Source organism: Syngnathoides biaculeatus, chromosome 9, assembly GCF_019802595.1.
Source record: "Syngnathoides biaculeatus isolate LvHL_M chromosome 9, ASM1980259v1, whole genome shotgun sequence".
Classification (NCBI taxonomy): Eukaryota; Metazoa; Chordata; class Actinopteri; order Syngnathiformes; family Syngnathidae; genus Syngnathoides; species Syngnathoides biaculeatus.
Window position 1 is genome coordinate 20863425 of NC_084648.1, and position 16981 is coordinate 20880405.

At 47.8% G+C, this 16981-nt stretch overlaps 2 protein-coding genes across 7 annotated transcripts in view; one reads left to right on the forward strand and one right to left on the reverse strand.

The window, feature by feature from the left end:
• uba6 (ubiquitin like modifier activating enzyme 6) lies at nucleotides 1-11856 on the forward strand. 3 transcript variants are annotated; one of them, XM_061831035.1, is made up of 32 exons: nucleotides 1-346; nucleotides 523-610; nucleotides 798-892; nucleotides 1329-1357; nucleotides 1486-1580; nucleotides 1690-1801; nucleotides 1944-2024; nucleotides 2115-2237; nucleotides 2326-2449; nucleotides 2546-2649; nucleotides 2750-2812; nucleotides 3520-3596; nucleotides 3692-3761; nucleotides 3900-4043; nucleotides 4125-4271; nucleotides 4361-4441; nucleotides 4520-4597; nucleotides 5635-5816; nucleotides 5929-6034; nucleotides 6114-6203; nucleotides 6285-6365; nucleotides 6447-6575; nucleotides 7227-7278; nucleotides 7353-7416; nucleotides 7500-7569; nucleotides 7656-7727; nucleotides 7810-7933; nucleotides 8977-9170; nucleotides 9270-9397; nucleotides 10510-10597; nucleotides 10679-10773; nucleotides 10943-11856. In XM_061831035.1, the coding sequence occupies exons 2-32, from the start codon at nucleotides 570-572 to the stop codon at nucleotides 11082-11084; spliced, it is 3081 nt and encodes a 1026-aa protein (XP_061687019.1). In that variant the 5' UTR covers nucleotides 1-346; nucleotides 523-569; the 3' UTR covers nucleotides 11085-11856. The 3 variants fall into 3 exon arrangements, 2 of the variants coding, with proteins under 2 accessions (XP_061687019.1, XP_061687020.1); XM_061831036.1 differs by having other exon boundaries at nucleotides 3695-3761; XR_009796575.1 differs by lacking the exons at nucleotides 10679-10773; nucleotides 10943-11856 and adding an exon at nucleotides 8052-8151 and having other exon boundaries at nucleotides 10510-10596.
• Nucleotides 11700-16981, reverse strand: part of polq (polymerase (DNA directed), theta) — a 16869-nt gene continuing 11587 nt past the window's right edge. For 3 of the 4 annotated variants that reach the window (XM_061831033.1, XM_061831032.1, XM_061831031.1), the window contains 14 exons: nucleotides 16836-16967; nucleotides 16581-16771; nucleotides 16101-16308; nucleotides 15841-16034; nucleotides 15518-15646; nucleotides 15091-15452; nucleotides 14816-14919; nucleotides 14659-14741; nucleotides 14491-14592; nucleotides 14301-14412; nucleotides 14081-14205; nucleotides 13632-13767; nucleotides 13463-13563; nucleotides 11700-12170 (listed from right to left, as the gene is read on the reverse strand). In XM_061831033.1, coding sequence (XP_061687017.1) covers nucleotides 12057-12170; nucleotides 13463-13563; nucleotides 13632-13767; nucleotides 14081-14205; nucleotides 14301-14412; nucleotides 14491-14592; nucleotides 14659-14741; nucleotides 14816-14919; nucleotides 15091-15452; nucleotides 15518-15646; nucleotides 15841-16034; nucleotides 16101-16308; nucleotides 16581-16771; nucleotides 16836-16967 — 2093 coding nt within the window. In that variant the 3' untranslated portion in view covers nucleotides 11700-12056. The remainder of the gene's footprint in view (nucleotides 12171-13462; nucleotides 13564-13631; nucleotides 13768-14080; nucleotides 14206-14300; nucleotides 14413-14490; nucleotides 14593-14658; nucleotides 14742-14815; nucleotides 14920-15090; nucleotides 15453-15517; nucleotides 15647-15840; nucleotides 16035-16100; nucleotides 16309-16580; nucleotides 16772-16835; nucleotides 16968-16981) is intronic. The other variant, XM_061831034.1, reaches the window with a different exon arrangement.

Below are 16981 nucleotides of genomic sequence, written 5' to 3' on the forward strand. Positions count from 1 at the left end.
CATTCACCTCACCCCCGTTCTTCGCTCATTCCGACAAGTCAGCGTATGAAAGATTTCTTCATTTTTGTTTTACCAACGAATCTGGGCTCGGTTTTTTTTTTTTAAAGAAATAATCTTACATTTCTCAGATGCCTCTTTCGGTAGTGAGTTGCCATAGGAATTGAATGTTATCAGGCTGAAGGGAATTGCGCCTGCCACCGGCACCAGGCACCGACTCAGACTGGCACTTGTCTCGCTAGCTAGCCGCAGCGATTCCCATGGAGGTTTCCTAAACTACATTTCTCCAGGACTAATTCCGCGTTGTTCCTTTTGCTAGTAAAGACGAGCTCTTTTGACCGTTTGTTAAGTAAGTCAATAATTGATAAATACCACTTCAACGATGACTACTTTTATGTGGCATGTAGCTAGCCATTCGGCCACGACCACGGGTCATTTTTGTTGTTGTTATTAACACCAGCAATCGCTGTGACGGGTAATCTACAGTCTCCTTTGTGTATGTTAATGTCACCTCGATACCTTCAGCGGTTGATCCGGCAGCCTTCCCCACCCCCCCCCCACCCCCCGTCAGCATGGCTGAAGACTCGATGGAAATAGATGACTCCCTTTACAGGCAAGTCTTGTCCTTTGGTTCAGCACAGCCCAGTTGTTCACTGCCGATGGGGACTCCATGACTTTAAAGCAAAGATTGGAGCAGTGGGGAGTTAATACAATTGTCAAGAACGAGGCGTTTTGTAACTACTGTGGTATAAAACCGTATTTCTGTCTGTGTTATCCTTTTGTTTTTCTCCTGTGTCCAGTCGCCAGCGTTATGTGTTGGGAGACAGCGCGATGCACCAGATGGCCCAGTCCGCAGTCTTTCTCAGTGGAATGGGAGGGCTGGGAATAGAGATAGGTAGACCATCCATTGCACTATTTTAGTGTACTATACATTGGCTGACCACAACATGAGGTACACTTGCTCAGTTGTGATAGCACGGACAAAATAGCTCCATCAAAGATTGTGCCTTACATTGATAATGCCTGTTATTATCAATCTGGTTTTTATCTGCGTTGGTTTGTCGCAACACTGCATCCTACTGAGAGCTATTCCAATATTAGGTTGCATTTTCAGCTACCTTTTGTAGGAAGATATCACTTTGCAATTTCATATAATGTAGTTCTACTCCACTCCGACCATAATTATTTTTAAATGAATTGCTCCGTGTCATGTAAAATGTATTTCGGTTGTCATGAAATGATGCAAGTGTACAAGATGAAGTGGCCATTGTGTCTATGCCATACATGACAAAGGAAACGGTGATTTAACATTAAGTGTCTGTGTTTTACAGCAAAGAATATTGTCCTGGCTGGTGTGAAGGTATGTGCTCCCAATATTTCATTTGGGTAGCGGCATGGCGGCGCACTGCTTGATGAACGAAGACTGTTTCTTATTGCCAATGATTGTTCATAAGTGATGAGAACGTCGTACACGGTCCGTCTGTTCAGGCTGTCACCCTTCATGACGTAAAGCAGTGTGAGACCGCCGATCTTGGCTCCAACTTCTTTATTCACAAAGAGGATGTGTTGAGCCAGCGGAAAAGGTAATGAGCATCAGCGACGCGCAATCTCGTCTTTTCTCCCACGTCACGGCGTTGTACAGCCGTGCCGATCTCGTTTATTCTTTTCCGTCCTTTTTTTTTTTTTTTTAAGGGCAGAGGCGGTTTGTCCTCGAGTTGCGGAGTTGAACCCTTACGTCCATGTCGAGACATGCAGCTCCCCGCTGGATGACAACACCGATCTCGGCTTTCTCCTAAAATATCAGGTACGTGCGAGATTGGCTGGTGCTGGAAGCAGTAAAATGGATTTTCACCAGAGCAAAAACCGAAGACCGCATCTGTTGAAATCGCTATGTTAAATGTTTGAAAACTTTTTTTTGTTTGTTTTTTTTTTTCCCCTTTTTTTAGTGTGTAGTTCTGACTGAAGCCAGACTGAGCCTTCAGAAGAAAGTGAACGAGTTCTGCCACTCTCAGAGCCCCCCCATCCGAGTAGGACCTGAAACACAGGAGAACATCAATAGAAGTTTCACCTCGCAATGCAGAGCAATGTAATTAATACGGAAAACTCTCTCTCGGCAGTTCATTGGCTGTGACGCCTACGGCATCTGCGCACGAGTGTTCTGCGATTTCGGAGACGAGTTTGAAGTGTCCGACCCCACAGGGGAAGAGCCCAAAGAGATTTTCATCCAAAGCATCACTCGTGTGAGCAGGATTTTGAGCAATATTGCTCAATCGTACCCAACGGTGGCTCCGAACAGCTGTAGATCCCTTCATCTGTTTTTCTGCTCAGGACTTTCCCGGTGTGGTCAGCTGCCTGGACAACCAGCCTCACGGCCTCCAGACCGGCCAGAGCGTCGTCTTCAGAGAAGTCAACGGCATGGTGGAACTCAACGGCAGCTCAAGAAAAGTGTCAGGTATTGGGAATATTTATGGCAAGAGTTGTTTTTCTGCATGAGGTGTCATGATAAGGAAGATAAGTGAGAAATGTTTTTGTTTGTGTGTACGGTTAGTCCTTTCCCCTCACAGTTTCGCCATAGGAGACACATCCCATTTCCAAGAATACGCGCACGGAGGTTTCTTTGTCCTTGTGAAAACTCCCAAAATGTACACATTTGTAAGTCAAAAGCCTCCATTAATGAAGAGTGTTTTTTCTCTTCAGGAAAATCTAAATGTTTTTTTTTTTTCTTTCTCTGATAACATTCAAAACATTTCAGGAAACTCTCAAGAGACAGTTGTGCGATCCTCAGGTCTTGACTCCAGACTTCAGTAAACCGGAGGTGACTAACTCAGAGAGTCGGACTTTTACTGTGTCACGTTCATGGGCCCGCATATTTGCGGATTTTGGTCGCCAAATTTTATTTTTTTACCATATTTGCACGATCGGAAAGGTCTTTAATTCTCTTCTAAATAGACGAGAGGCAACATGAGACATGGCGCCTTACAATGTGCTGCATTTAATGTGCACACTTGAGTTCCAACATTTGCAAATGTTGTTGCGGAACACGTCCAACAAAGTACACTTAATCAGAATGCTTCCACTGCTAGCATGCGTGAAAGCACGCGTTTTAGCGCGTATGCAAGCCACCATATGATGGCGCTCACAAGGTAGTGAGGCGCAATTCATTCAAAAGGTTCATAATCGGTTGTATTTACTACAAGATGGTGGCCAAGCGTTAGTTTTGTCTGAATGTAGCTGTCTCTCAACAAAGGTCCAATAGCACATATGCGGGGGCCAAGTGCTTTTATGATTTTGAGTCAAAGTAACCTGAAGCATTTACTTCTTACCGTTGTTGATCCTTTTCCTTATTTTGGCTGTGCATAAAGTCAGAGCTATTCATAGGATAAGCACACAATTTCATTTTCAGATTTTAATGAGACCAAAATGAACAAACTTAACAAAAAAAAAAAAAAAACAATGTTGAATTTACTTTGAGACAACAACAGCGACTGGCTGATGACAATTTCCCTGCCGTCTTCCCGCCAGGCACCACAACAGATCCACGCCGCCATGTTGGCTCTGGACGCCTTTCAGGAACAGCACAATCGACTTCCCAACACCGGGTAGGCAAAACCTTCCGCTGTCCAATCTCCATTTTTCGCCGAATGTTTGTCGAGCTGTGTCACATTAATTCATGAAAGATTTCCCTTTTTGCCAGCAGCTGTTTACTGGACGCTGAGACTTTGCTGAAGTTAACAGAGGAAGTGAATGCAACACTCAGGAACAAAGTGAGTTTTTATTATTATCTTTATTTTTTTGCTGCGTGCGTGTCACGTCACTCGTGTGAGCGAAAAGCTTTTTAAATGTTGGTTTATTTCGCTCTCATCTCTCTCTCGCTTTTGCGATTTGCGTCTTTCTACGGTGAGGCTGCTGTGAACGCAGAGTTGGTGCAATGGCTGGCGAGAACGGCGAGGGGGACCCTTCCCCCGTTGGCGGCTGCCGTCGGAGGCCTCGCGAGTCAGGAGGTTCTCAAAGCCATCACGGGGAAGTTTGCACCCCTGCAGCAATGGGTAGGCCGCACCTCACCCGGCCGGCCGGCTCTGACGCTGTGACGTGACGCGTAGACAACATTGAATTTGTGTGTGTTGCAGTTTTATTTTGACGCCATTGAGGTAGTGAAGCCGCTTCACTCCCTCCCTGCCGATGAGTTTCTTCCTCGGGGAGATCGTTACGACGGACTCCGAGCTTGTATTGGCGAATCGTTGTGCGGGGAGCTGCACAAGCTCAGGGTCTTCATGGTCAAGTTTTGTTCAGCTCCTCAATAAAATGTTTGATGAATTCCATTCAGAGCAGTTCCAGATAATGTGCTGTATTTCCTCCCCCACAGGTGGGCTGCGGTGCTATAGGCTGTGAAATGCTGAAAAACTTTGCCCTGCTTGGAGTGGGATTGGCTCAAACCTCGGGAGAGGTGCACACTTAACTTTCCCCTCCTTGGCTGTCGTGTAATTTATGGTTTTTTTTCCACATCTTTCACATTTGTCTTCAGGTGTGCATCACAGATCCAGACCTCATCGAAAAGTCCAACCTGAATAGACAGTTTCTGTTCAGACCACAGCATATACAGGTGAGCTGAACTTTCTATTCAGTCGACACGTTTTCGTAAGTTTTCCTTCATTCTTTCATTTTTAAAGCCAGAGTTGTATTCATTTACACGGAGTCGTCGGTCTACGACTGAGATCCGTTCCTACGACTTAACGCGAATTTCCACTTGAGTCGGATTCCACCGTTAAAGTCAGAATTTACATCAAAATACTTTGTATAAACAAGATGATGTACTTAGCATGACTGATGAGAGGTGGATGGAGAAGAAGAAGGGGAGGCTGTGCTTAGCTATTGCCAAGGAACCTGGTCCGCACTCCTCGACATCTCCACGTAGGAACGGAACCCTTCACACGCGCTAAAATACGGGCTGTGTCTTAAATAATTGTCACCGCGGTCGAGCGACTAAAGCTTGGTGGTGTTGGTGTCCATCTTTTTGTGATCTTGAGCTTCGTTTCCATGGTAATAGACTTTCTTTTGGCTTCAGAAGCTTTTTTCTTTGGGGCGATAATGTCTAAAAAGGAGGGCGAAAAATGTGAATATACTCCCGGCGCACAAAATGGCAAACGGGGGACGAGCGTTGTAAAGTCGGAACGTCTTGCGTTGAGACTCCCTGTATTTGACGGTTATGTATTCATAATGGTGGTGGTGTTTCTTTCGGCTTGTCCCGTTAGGGGTCGCCACAGCGTGTCATCTCAGATGAACGCTCATATTTGTTTGGCACAGTTTTTACGCCGGATGCCCTTCCTGACGCAATCCTCTCGGGGAGGAGAGGCCCCGGTGAGATACGAACTCGCCGCTGAGCTGCGGGGCCTCTTCCCGTGTATTCATAATTTGAGCAATGAGCGTTCGCTTCACTGTATCAAATTAATCATATAGTTGGAGCCTTAGTTAATGTGCTTTTTCCTCGCTACCGTAGGTCAAGTGACAATTTAAATGTATTCATCTTAAATGTACACACCATATTAAAACGCTCCCCTTACTCCCCCCTCAACACACACACACACACACGCACGCACTCCCTCCCGCTTGAAAAGTGTTTGTCGTTCGTGTCGGTCTCAGAAACCAAAGAGCACGACAGCGGCGGAAGCCACTCTGCAGATCAACGCGGACCTGCAGCTGGACGCCCACCTCAACAAGGTGTGTCCCGCTACGGAGAACATCTACAGCGACTCCTTCTACGCACGCCTGAACCTGGTGGTCACCGCACTGGACAATGTCGAGGCCCGCAGATACGTGGACAGGTGGGTCGAAAACAGGGCGCGTCCACAAGCAGTGAGTGAATTGTGCTCCATAATCACAATTCCATTGGAATAAAAAGACTCAATCCATACGCGTTTGACTCGTTTTCTCCAGCCGCTGCGTCTCCAATCAGAGAGCCCTCCTGGACTCTGGGACCATGGGAACGAAAGGACACACCGAAATCATCGTGCCAAATTTGACGGAGTCCTACAATAGCCATGCGAGTACACACGCACACGCACACCTCCCGGGTGTGAGCGAATGAATATTTACCCTCCGCCCCTTCCCTTTTTCATCAGAGGGACCCCCCAGAAGAGGAAATTCCCTTCTGCACGCTCAAGTCTTTTCCTTCTGTCATAGAGCACACCATCCAGTGGGCCAGGGACAAGGTGGAGCCCGCAAAGCCCATTTAAAATACCCAAAATGCCGAGTGTCGACGCTGTCATCCTAATTTCTTCTTTCCCACCTAGTTTGAGAATGCGTTTGTCCAGAAGCCCTCCATGTACAACACTTTCTGGCAGACCCACACCTCGGCTGAATGCGTACTACAGGTAGCAAAACACGACAACGCAATGAAGGGCTTCTTTTCCTTTTTTGACACAGCATCATTATTCCTTTGCATGTGTGTCCAGAGGATGCAGGCGGGCGAAAGTTTGGAAGGCTCATTCGAAGTCATCAAACTGCTTAACAGGCGGCCGCATTGTTGGGAGCAGTGCGTCACTTTGGCCCGGCTGAAATTTGAAAAGTATTTCAAGAGAAAGGTGAGGAAGGACTCCTCGCGTGGTCCTTCACAATGGTTGTGCAAATCATTAGGTACGCCCGCTTCACTTGTACTCAGATGCTGGAATGAAAAGTGACATTTTGCAATAGGATTTTCATTATGGTGGTTTCATTTTGCAAGTATGCGTTAGGAATATTACAAACACCTCTCAACAATGTAACATTCAGAAAGGAGTTCCAAATACTCTTCCCCATTTGTGTAGTTAAAGTAGACTATTGGGACAGAAATATTCGGCCATAACGTTTACAACGCCTTGAAGTGTAAAAAAAAAAAAAAAAAAAAAAAAAAAACCATTTCCGACATTAAATTCCCACCTATGGCTGTGGTGTCCCTGAGAAAAAGACCCTGGGCGCCGAGTGGCCCCCCTGCTCCTGTTTTTGTCCACCAACTGCTGTTTGCTACTGTAAGATATTAAACGCAGAGGACACATTTTGTTTTCTTTTGAATAATAATAATAATAATAAAAAAAAAAAGGAGATGGACTCTATTTAACTGCAAATGACTTGGTAATACATATTTTGGCCACATTGAGCATTGGGAACACCTCATCAATCAAGAGGAGCATTATGTTTGGATTGTTTTCCGGCACTTTCTCCCTTACGATTTTGAATGACGTCATCTCTTCCTGTAGGCTCTGCAGCTTCTTCATGCTTTTCCACTGGACACAAAGTTAAAAGATGGAAGTAAGTTTTCAACAAATTCCCTCAGGGGCACGTTACGGAGTGCACCGAAACGCATCTGTGCCTCCGTTTGTCAGGTTTATTTTGGCAGTCCCCCAAAAGACCGCCGTCTCCCATCGATTTTGACTCGAAAGACCCCCTGTGAGTAAAGTTGTTTCTTTCACGTGACCGCTCCCGTGTACGGCACATCTCGTCTTAGCTCGCCGCTGCCGTCTTTCCTTCAGGCACTTCACCTTTATTGTCAGCACGGCCCGACTCTTCGCCGGCATTCACAGCATCTCTTACTCCGAGAAGGTCGGTCGCCGACGTGTGCCGTAACGCGTTCAGAGAGGACCGTGCGCTCGGACCGATTTCATTCTCGCGTTTTGATTCTCCTTCAGGATCTTTGCGAGCAGGCGGTGGCCGCAGTCCTCTCCCACGTGAACATCCCCGAATATCAACCCTCTGTCAAAGTGCGCTTCGATGTCCCTGACGCAGATTTTACCGGAAGGGTTCATGAGGCCAAATAATCTTTGCTCATCACGTCCTTCGCAGAATATCGAAACGGACGAGGCGGCAAAGAAACCCGATCAGTTGAAGATGCCGCTGAGCAGCGAAGAGGAGAGAGCGGCCATCAGGCAACTGCAGCACGCCATTGCCGGCGACGTTGTCAAAGCAGGTAAGCTGAGGGAAACGCCTCCTTTGATGAGTAATTTTATCAATAACTTAAAGCGTATCGCCGCAGATGTGTACCAGACACTTTACAAAGGTTACTTGGCACTTTTGCCAATTTCCAGATTTGCTCGCTGGATTCCGCGACTTGACTGGTTTTCAAAAGGGCGACGAGCAGGTTGACATCCTGCTCAGAAAGCGAGAAGATGGGCGGAACCGTGAAAGGTGCCCCACGGAAGGCAAATGAGTTTCATTTGTGCCGATTTGCCACTGACGTTGTGCCCTTTTGTGTCTTGGCAAATCAGTGATTTAGGAACAACTTTTGACCTACTGTATTTTTTTTTCGCACCTTCAACGAATGGCCTATTTTCAACCTTTTTTTTAATATAAAAGGCCCACCGTCGGAATTTTGAGAAAATGAAAGGCTTCGAGGTGTGCCTTACAGTCCGCAAAATACGGTACATTCGAGTAGCAAATATTTTGTCAGGATACAATTGTACCCGTACAATTTCACATCAGGAAATACTTTTAGAACTAGCGACGAATACACGCACCAGCCAAGCGACGCAAACGGATGGCTCAGTTTGTAATATTAAATGATTTGAACATATCAAATGCTCATTTGTAAAAGAGTCTCTAACCGTATGCTTTAACAAACGCCACATTCTTCCAAAGGGAAGTTCTTATTTTTTATATGAATGCTTCTTAAAAAAATCTTGTACTTCTGTGAAATTCATGCTCAACTTTCCGCCATACAAGCTTTTACTGCAGGATCCCCTGTGCTGATCGTAATTATTGTCTTTAGGAATACTTTCTCCAGTATTTGCTGGAAAGCTCTTTTTGCTGTTTTTGTGCTCGGCCCTAAGAACCGTGTAACATGAAAATACTGCTTTGATCCCAGGGAACTCTGTTAAAGTGAGTTAAGTAACTTGGTGTCTGTTGTCCTTTGACGCCATCTCAATATTGTGATTCGCAAAGTGTCAAAATTGGAATGAGATTTTCAGGCAACCTGACGCAAAATGAGTAACGGCGTTCTCACGCGACGCGCAGCCAGGTTGCGGATGTCGCCGCTGGACTTCGAGAAGGACGACGACAGCAACGGCCACATGGACTTCATCGCGTCCGCGTCCGCCCTCAGAGCCAAGATGTACTCCATCGAGCCCGCGGACAGGTTGAAGACCAAGCGCATCGCCGGCAAGATCATCCCCGCCATCGCCACGGCAACGGCGGCCGTTGCCGGACTGGTGAGAAAGCTCGCTTGACGCGGCGCATCTCCTTTGTTTGTTTAAGATGGTCATGTATTGGCTTGATTGTAATTGATTGGAGCGCTTGTCACGCCTTAGGTGGCCCTGGAGCTCATCAAGATAGTCGGGGGTTTTGGTTTTGAGTCTTTGAAAAACTGCTTTTTCAACTTGGCCCTGCCCGCAGTGGTCTTCACGGAACCAGCGGCTGTCAAACGGACTCTCATCAGGTACCGCCATGTTTTTTGCAGGTTCGTGTTTGTATAATATCACCGTTCCGAGAAAACCAGGCATCCCTACGTTTTAAGTTGCCTCTCCCCCCCCCACCATAACTCAATTGAGAGGTAAAGGATTTCCATTGCACAGCAACATTTTAATCCATTTGATTAAGATTCGGCAAAGCTCAGCGGTTTAATGAGAGCAAATATAAGGGCTGTATCCAAAATCTGCCTTTAAAAGAACTTGAAATGCACGGACCGCAATGTATCCCACCAGCTGACATTTCCACACAAAAACAGATGAAAGTGCTGTTCCTAGTATGCAGCTGTTCTAATTTATGGTCGAGAAGGTAAACTTTCTTTCACCTTCTGATTCATTCTGAAAATAAAAGAAACATATTTTGAGCGTTCTTACCGCTATTCCAAATAATTCTGTGACATGCATGGTTGGTGAAAACTAGAATCCCAGCAGGCCACAATGCAGTGAATACTCGGTTCTCGAAGGAAAATCCGGTAAAAAACCCGGAAGTAACATAGCGTGGCGCAGCGCAACCAGCTGACCCACCCACGATGCGCTTTGCTATTCTGTATAACGCCGACAAATACCGTAAAACGGTCGTTTTCCTATTGAGGACTCTTCACCCCCAATCGTGGCTCCAAAGAAGGCAGGTGGAAGTAGTAAGGCTGCTAGTGCCGAAAAAAGGAAAGGAAAGGGAGTGCCTAAAAAGCACTCCCAGCCGAGCCTACTCTACCACGAAAGCATACATTCTAAGATTCTTCTTCTTTTCCTTTCGGCTTGTCCCGTTCGGGGTCGCCGCAGCGTGTCATCTTTTTCTCCTGCATCCTCCATCTCTAACACCCGCTGTCCTCATGTCCTCCCTTCAATTATTTGATGATATAACGCATTTAAACTGTACATGTATTTCTGCCATGCAATTTATTATCAAGAAAACTAAAAAAATGCTTTAAAAAGCCAATTTGTTTTAGGCTGGGCACACATTATTTCTTTCTCCATTAATTGTAATGGGAAATATCGATTCGGTTTTCGAACAAATCACTTCTGGAACGGATTGCGGTCGAGAACCGAGGTTGCACTGCCATGCTCAGTTTGGATACATCCTCAGGGAGAACATCTACTTTTCCATCTGGGACTGCTGGACTATCAGCGGCCACGAGGACTTCACCTTGTCCGACTTCATGAATGCAGTCAGGGTGAGACGCTCGGACTGCTAAACGTGCCGTCGCTTCCTTTTCTTTGTGGTGTTTATTTTTTTTTTGTTTTTCCCCTTTCAGGAGAAGTACGGAATCGAGCCCACGATGGTCGTCCACGGCGTGAAGATGCTCTATGTTCCGGTGATACCGGGACACACAAAGAGACTGAAACTGACGTGAGTGCTTTACTGGGAACTTTTCATTTCTTTGTCTACACATTTATTGGAAAAGCATCATAGTTAAAAAAAACAAAACAAAACAAGCAAGTACTCGATGTGACTGAGAAGATGCAGTTTAAAAAAAAAAAAAAGTGTCCACACCCACAACAATCCAAAACGTCTGCAGGATGCAGAAGCTGATCAAGCCGTCGGCGGGGCGCCAGTACGTGGACCTCACCGTTTCGTTTGCCCCGGAGAGAGCCGACGACGACGACCTGGCCGGCCCCCCCGTCAGGTACTACTTCGCCCGCGACGAACGCGCGCCCTGACGTGGTCCCGCGTCCCGTCTCCTTCGTGTACGCCGTCGGCGTGGCCTGGAAGCCGTGCCGGCACACGCTGCCTCTTTTTTTCTTTTTGTTTTTATTCTGACGAGAAAGTGGACATTGCTGATGCCTTAATTAAGACCCCCCTTTTTTTTTGTTTGTTTGTGTAAAGGCCGTTAAAAAGAAAAAAAAAAACCATGTTTACAGACTGGTGCACTTCACGCACTGCCCCAATTTCCTCATTGTCGTTGGCGATTTCCCCACTGGAAGACTGTCAGCTTTGGTTTAAAAAGATGCCAGTTATTTGCCCCGTTCAACAAAAAGACTTTCGCCGCAATTGCAAATGAAGTCCGTGGGGGTCGCTGATGTTTTCCAAGCATCGACGCAGCCGCGCTCACGTCTATGCGCACTTCCATAGTTGGACGTGAGCGCTGATGTCACTTCCGATCACACGCAAGCAACTTTTTTTTTTTTTCTGGCGGCGCCGACTGTTTTTTCTCGCGGGGACGGACCGTCGGCTTAAAGACATTCATAGTGTCGCGCCTGTCAGAAGATTTCCCACAAAGATTTTGTAGTTGACGAAAAATAACCTGGCGTCGAGTTCCACCTCCGCACGCTGTCTCTCCTTACATGTTTTATTCAAACAAAGACAAAAATTATTTGTTCCAAGCAGTGATCTGCAGTCATTGTCCACATTTACAAAACAAAACTCAGTGAGTGATGTTGCTACTATTGGTAGCGGTTCAATAAAATGTGACGTTTTCAGGCATTGAAACCCGCTCGTCTGTTTGTGTGACATTTCTGACATTGCACAGTGTCATAAATACACATTTAAGATACTATTCAATAGTTTAAAAAAAATGTTAAGTAGCCAGTGTACGCATAGATATCTTCATCCAGTTCATTTACCAATTAAAAAAGAGGCAATTCATTTCATTCTTTTTAAGTTGCGCTAAAAAAATACACATGAGAGGTGGATTAAATATCCAAGTCCTGTAAATTGCCCCAGCTGGATCCCGCTTTGACTTTGGCTTTTAGCCTGACGTGAAGTTGGACCGCTGACTCCATCTCCCTCTTGACGATCTGAGCCACCTGGCAGGAACCCAAAAAAGGCAAAAGACGATCGTTACCTTGGCAACCGCATACCGTCCACGCAGGGGTGGAACAGAACAACGCGAACGTATCAAGACCGCTAACGGAGCTGCTCTTGTACCCTGAGGGGGAGTCAAAAAGTCAACAGCTCAATTGAATTTACGGCCTATAAACTGCTCACTTTTTTTACACACGCTTTTAACCCTGCGGTTTATGCGGTGATGCGGCTAATTTGTGCGATTTTTTCTAACAGCCGGAAGGGGGAAATCGAGCGTAAAAGGTAAGACTGAGAATGGTGGAATATATGTGCCGATGAAGTGAATTTTTTTTTTTTTTTTAACCGCCCCTGTTAGCGCTGCGCTAGCGTTAGCGCTGTGCTAATGTACTGCTGCTCTGTTACTGCCATGTCTCAGTGATTTTTACCGGTATGTTTTTTTTTTTTTTAAAACGGCCCTGTTAGCGCCGCATCTCCGTGATTTTTTTTTTGTATGTTCGGGGTTTTTTTTTTTGTCTGTTTTTTCTTAACTGCCCCTGTTAGCACTGCGCTAGAGTTAGCACCGTGCTAAAGTACTGCTGCTCTATTACTGCCATGTCTCAGTGATTTTTACCGGTATGTTTTTTTTTTTTTTTTTTAAAACGGCCCTGTTAGCGCCGCATCTCAGTGATTTTGATGTGTTTTTTTTTGTTTTTTTTTGTTTACCGGACCTGTGAGCGTTGCGCCAGCGTGTCGCTGCTGTGCTACTGCTGTGTCTCGTCGGTTTTTACCAGTATGTTGTTGTTTTGTTTTGTTTTTTTTAACCCACCCTTTTCGCGCTGCACTAGCGTTAGCGTCTTGCTGCTGTGTGACTGCCGCGTCTCAGTGATTTAGGGATGTTTTGTTTTTGTTTTTTTTTTGCCTGTCCCATGTTAAGCTAAGGTATTAAAATTTTGAAAAATCTGTTTACCGTCTTTGTAAATAACTGGTATTTCATTGTGGGCACTTGCGGCTTTTACACAGGTGCGGCTTATCTGTGTAGCAAATGATATTTCCTTTCCAAATGTACTGGGTGAGGCCTATAATCAGGTGCGCTGTGTAGGCTGGAAATTACAGTACTAATAATGGTTGTTTTAAAAAAAAAATCCTGTTTAAAAGTTTGTCCTCTTCCTGCATTGAAACTAGTTTCCAACCTATAAACTGACCATTTCTCCAATGATTACCGTATTAGGTCTCGTGACTTTTTTAACTGCCCCTCGGTCGCGCATCCGTACCTAACGTTGTGGCCTGCGAGCGGTGGACCCCGTCGCCGTCCTACCTGTATGAGGTTCTCCTCAGCAGTTTCGTAGAAGAGTTCGTCGTGGAGCTGCAGGACAAAGTAGGCTCCTCTCAAGTGTGCGTCCCTGCGACGGTGAGCGGCTGTACGGCGGACAGACCAGACTGACGTCACACAGACGGAACGCGACGCGAGGCCCTGCGTGCGTTACCTGCACGCACGTGCTGGTGAGACAGCGGCGCTTTCGGGTACATTTTTCGCAGTCGCCGGTGGATGTTGACGGTGGCGCGTTTGACGATGTCTGCCGCAGAGCCCTGGACGGTTGTGTTGACGGCCTGACGCTCCGCCTGGACCAAACAAGACGCGTCATCGTATCCGACGCAGTTAGAAAATGTTCCGTACATCCACGTATTGCGGCACTCGTGCGGATTCAACTTTTCGTTAGAACACTTCACATTAAAAATCATTTTCATTGTTGAATGTGGAGTATTTGTTTGCTGTAAGCTTTGATCAAAACCTTGCAGGAATCATGAAATATTTCCCTCTTTGTTTCATTTTTCAAACTAAATTCAACTTTTGACTTTGTAATTTACTGAGCCGTAGCTAGACGATCACAAGTGCTTCATCCCTCATTCTTTCAACGTGACTCGAAATGCGTACGTGCGCCTTGACGTGCGGGTTGGAGTCGGCGATTCCAGCGAGATATCGGCGACGTCCCATCAGAGTCTGAACGTAACCGTCCTTGATGCACTTCTTCACCGTTTCTCGGAGGAAACAGTTGATCCCTACAATCACGCGCAACAGTCTCAGGAGATCCAATCCAAGTACAAACAGAACAGTCCATGTCTCGTGCCGTGGAAGGAGACCAAGTGGTTCCTACCTTTGTATCTGGCCTTGAAAGTCTCGATGTAGCGGGCCGCATCGTTCTCCTCCACGCCCATTTGTTCCCCTAAAGACTTGGCCCCCATCCCGTAAATGATGCCGTAGCAAATCTGGAAAAGCGCATCAGACAGACGTGGCGCCTAAGCGACGTTCAGGTTCCACGTTGTCACGCGTCAGCCTCGGCGGACCTGCTTGGCCTGCTGTCGGAGGCCGTCGTCGACCCCGTCCGGGTCGACGCTTTTCCACTCGGCGGCGATGCAGCGGAACACGTCGGCGCCCCCGTTCAGCACCTGCCGCGCATGTTCATTTATTGACTGATATCTTTCGCACGTCGACGCTGGCGTGTCGGTCCAGACCTTCAGCAGACGTTGATCTTCGGACAGGTGAGCCAGCACCCTCAACTCCAGTTGGGAGTAATCGGCCGCCAAGATCATCCCGCCTGCAGCAAAACGTGGGGGCAAACGTGAGGGCTGGGGGAAATGGCAGGCAAAAACAGCGAAACGCGTCCTCCACCTGAGAAGGGTACAAAGGCGTGTCTCATGCTGACGCAGAAAGACGGTCCCAGATTCGCAGCTTCTCTCCCGGGAACCGATGGGGCCAAAGAGCGCCTCTTCTTTCTGCAACATCAAAACGCTAGATGCATAACGCGGTATCTCGTTTTATTCCTGTTTCAGTCTCCAGACTCGCCGGGCGAATCCGGGACCTTGGCGATCATACTTGGTGCTAAATCGTAGGTTGAATGGGTGACAAATTCCTTGGCTCCTCGAACGAGTGCCACGTCGACGTACCCGTGTTTGCTCTTGTGGTGGCCATCTTGCGAAGGCGGGCTCTCTCCCACCTCTGCGGCCATGCGGATGTCAAAGTCTTTGGGCACGTTCTGAATGTTGGGCTCGGTGAAGCTCACTCGCCCTACGGACAAAAACAAAAGAACTCCACGAGCCTCTCGAGGCGGTGGCGCGAATGCGACGCGCGTACCTGTGGCTGTGTGCGTCTGAGCTACAGGATAGATTCTATCCATGGCCAACGTCGCGTGGTATTTCTTTTCCCTCTGCAGCGGGAACACCACTTTGGTCAAAGCGTTGGTGACCCTCCTCCACTCCAATATCACGGCCGGCAGCGGATGCAGAGGACGGAGCTTCTCCAGAACGTCCTGACGACGGCGTTTTAGTGGAGTTTTTGGGTTTTTTTTGGAGTGTGTCGAAATAAGCGCCTCACCTTAGTTGTGCTGAACTGCTTCCCGAGCCGAACTCTGCTTCCCCCTCTGCGGGTGTACCCGAGGGTCTTCTTGCTTTTTGGTGCTCCCACGTCACCGTTTGGAGGCAGATGGAGCTCCAAGAACAAAACCTGCAACAGGGTTTTGCGCGCCGCTGACAACCTTTGCCATTCGCCCCGTGTACTTCCTCCAGTCTCCGTAAACCAACCACTAGAGTGTCTACATAACAGACCCATCTTATTTTCATGAGGTGAAATGCGAGTATGCGGGGGGGGGGGGGTCCACACTACTCCAAACGAAACAACCTTCTGGGAAGCCGTCTGACCTGCGCTATGTCGTCGATGCAGGTCAGGGAGAAGCTGTGCCCCGCCAGCTCGTACGCTTGAGATTCCAGCGCTGCCAGCTTGGCTTGCATCACGTGCTTCTGTCGCTCGCTCTCATCTAGACTGAAGCCCACGCCGTTGAGTTCCAGCAGAGCCAAACACACTTGCGAGGGCATCTCCACGCTTCTGAAGGAGTCTGCGACGAGACGCCAAATGACAACGTTGCTCGTCGTCACGCTCGGCGCACCTTTTGAAATCCTACCGAGCATGCCGTCCTTGTCTAGTAGAGTCGTGAGAGGGTCCATGACGGCGTGTACGAGCACGCTTTCCGTCGCCGCCCTCACGCGAGGACAGTGGGCGTGTGCGCTCCCGAGGCCGTCCAGCAGTGGCAGATCTTCCGGACAGTAGACGCTGATCATGTTGGCCAGAGTCCTCTCGTCGGCGCCAGGGTCCAGCAGCCAGCACGCCACCTTGTGTAAACATGAAAGACGGCAAATACTTGGCTCGACATTCCCAAAGACGACCAATAACTAGTAATGCACAGAAAATTTGAGTCAATGCTTCAGTGGCACGTCATTTATTTATCACAGCCAATCAGCAAGGAAAGGTCACCATAACCAGGAAAATTATGGTAACGATATAGAGGGGACGGGCGGAACACTCTAGTACGCCCTGGACAATGTTGAAGCTTGAGCCGCTGCGGTTTTGTGCAAATGACGCCGTCGTGTTCGAGTCCTCTCACCTTGGGGTCTTCGCAGTTTCCCTCCAAGCTGATGCCGCAGCTTAAGAGCAGTTTCTTGTACACCTGGATGAGGTCATGGGTGACAACTGTGCCAGCCGACGGCCCGCTGAGACAGGCCTTCACGTGCTCCAGCCTCTCGCCCACTGGCAAACCCTCGTCCGGGTCCGGGGGGGCAAGACTTAAACTCAAACCTGAGAAGCAATCGAAACTGGATCACCCCATTGCTGCAGTGTTGGTGTGTGCACATGCACGTACCTTTGTCCTGCTTCCGCTGCAAGGAAACGTAGAAAGCATCTCTTGCTCCCCAGCAGACAGCCAGACCGATCAGCAGCAGTCCGTCGCCTCCTCTTACGGGAAAACCGTCTGCCTCTCGGACCTTCTGCTGCGCTGCTCGCACAAAA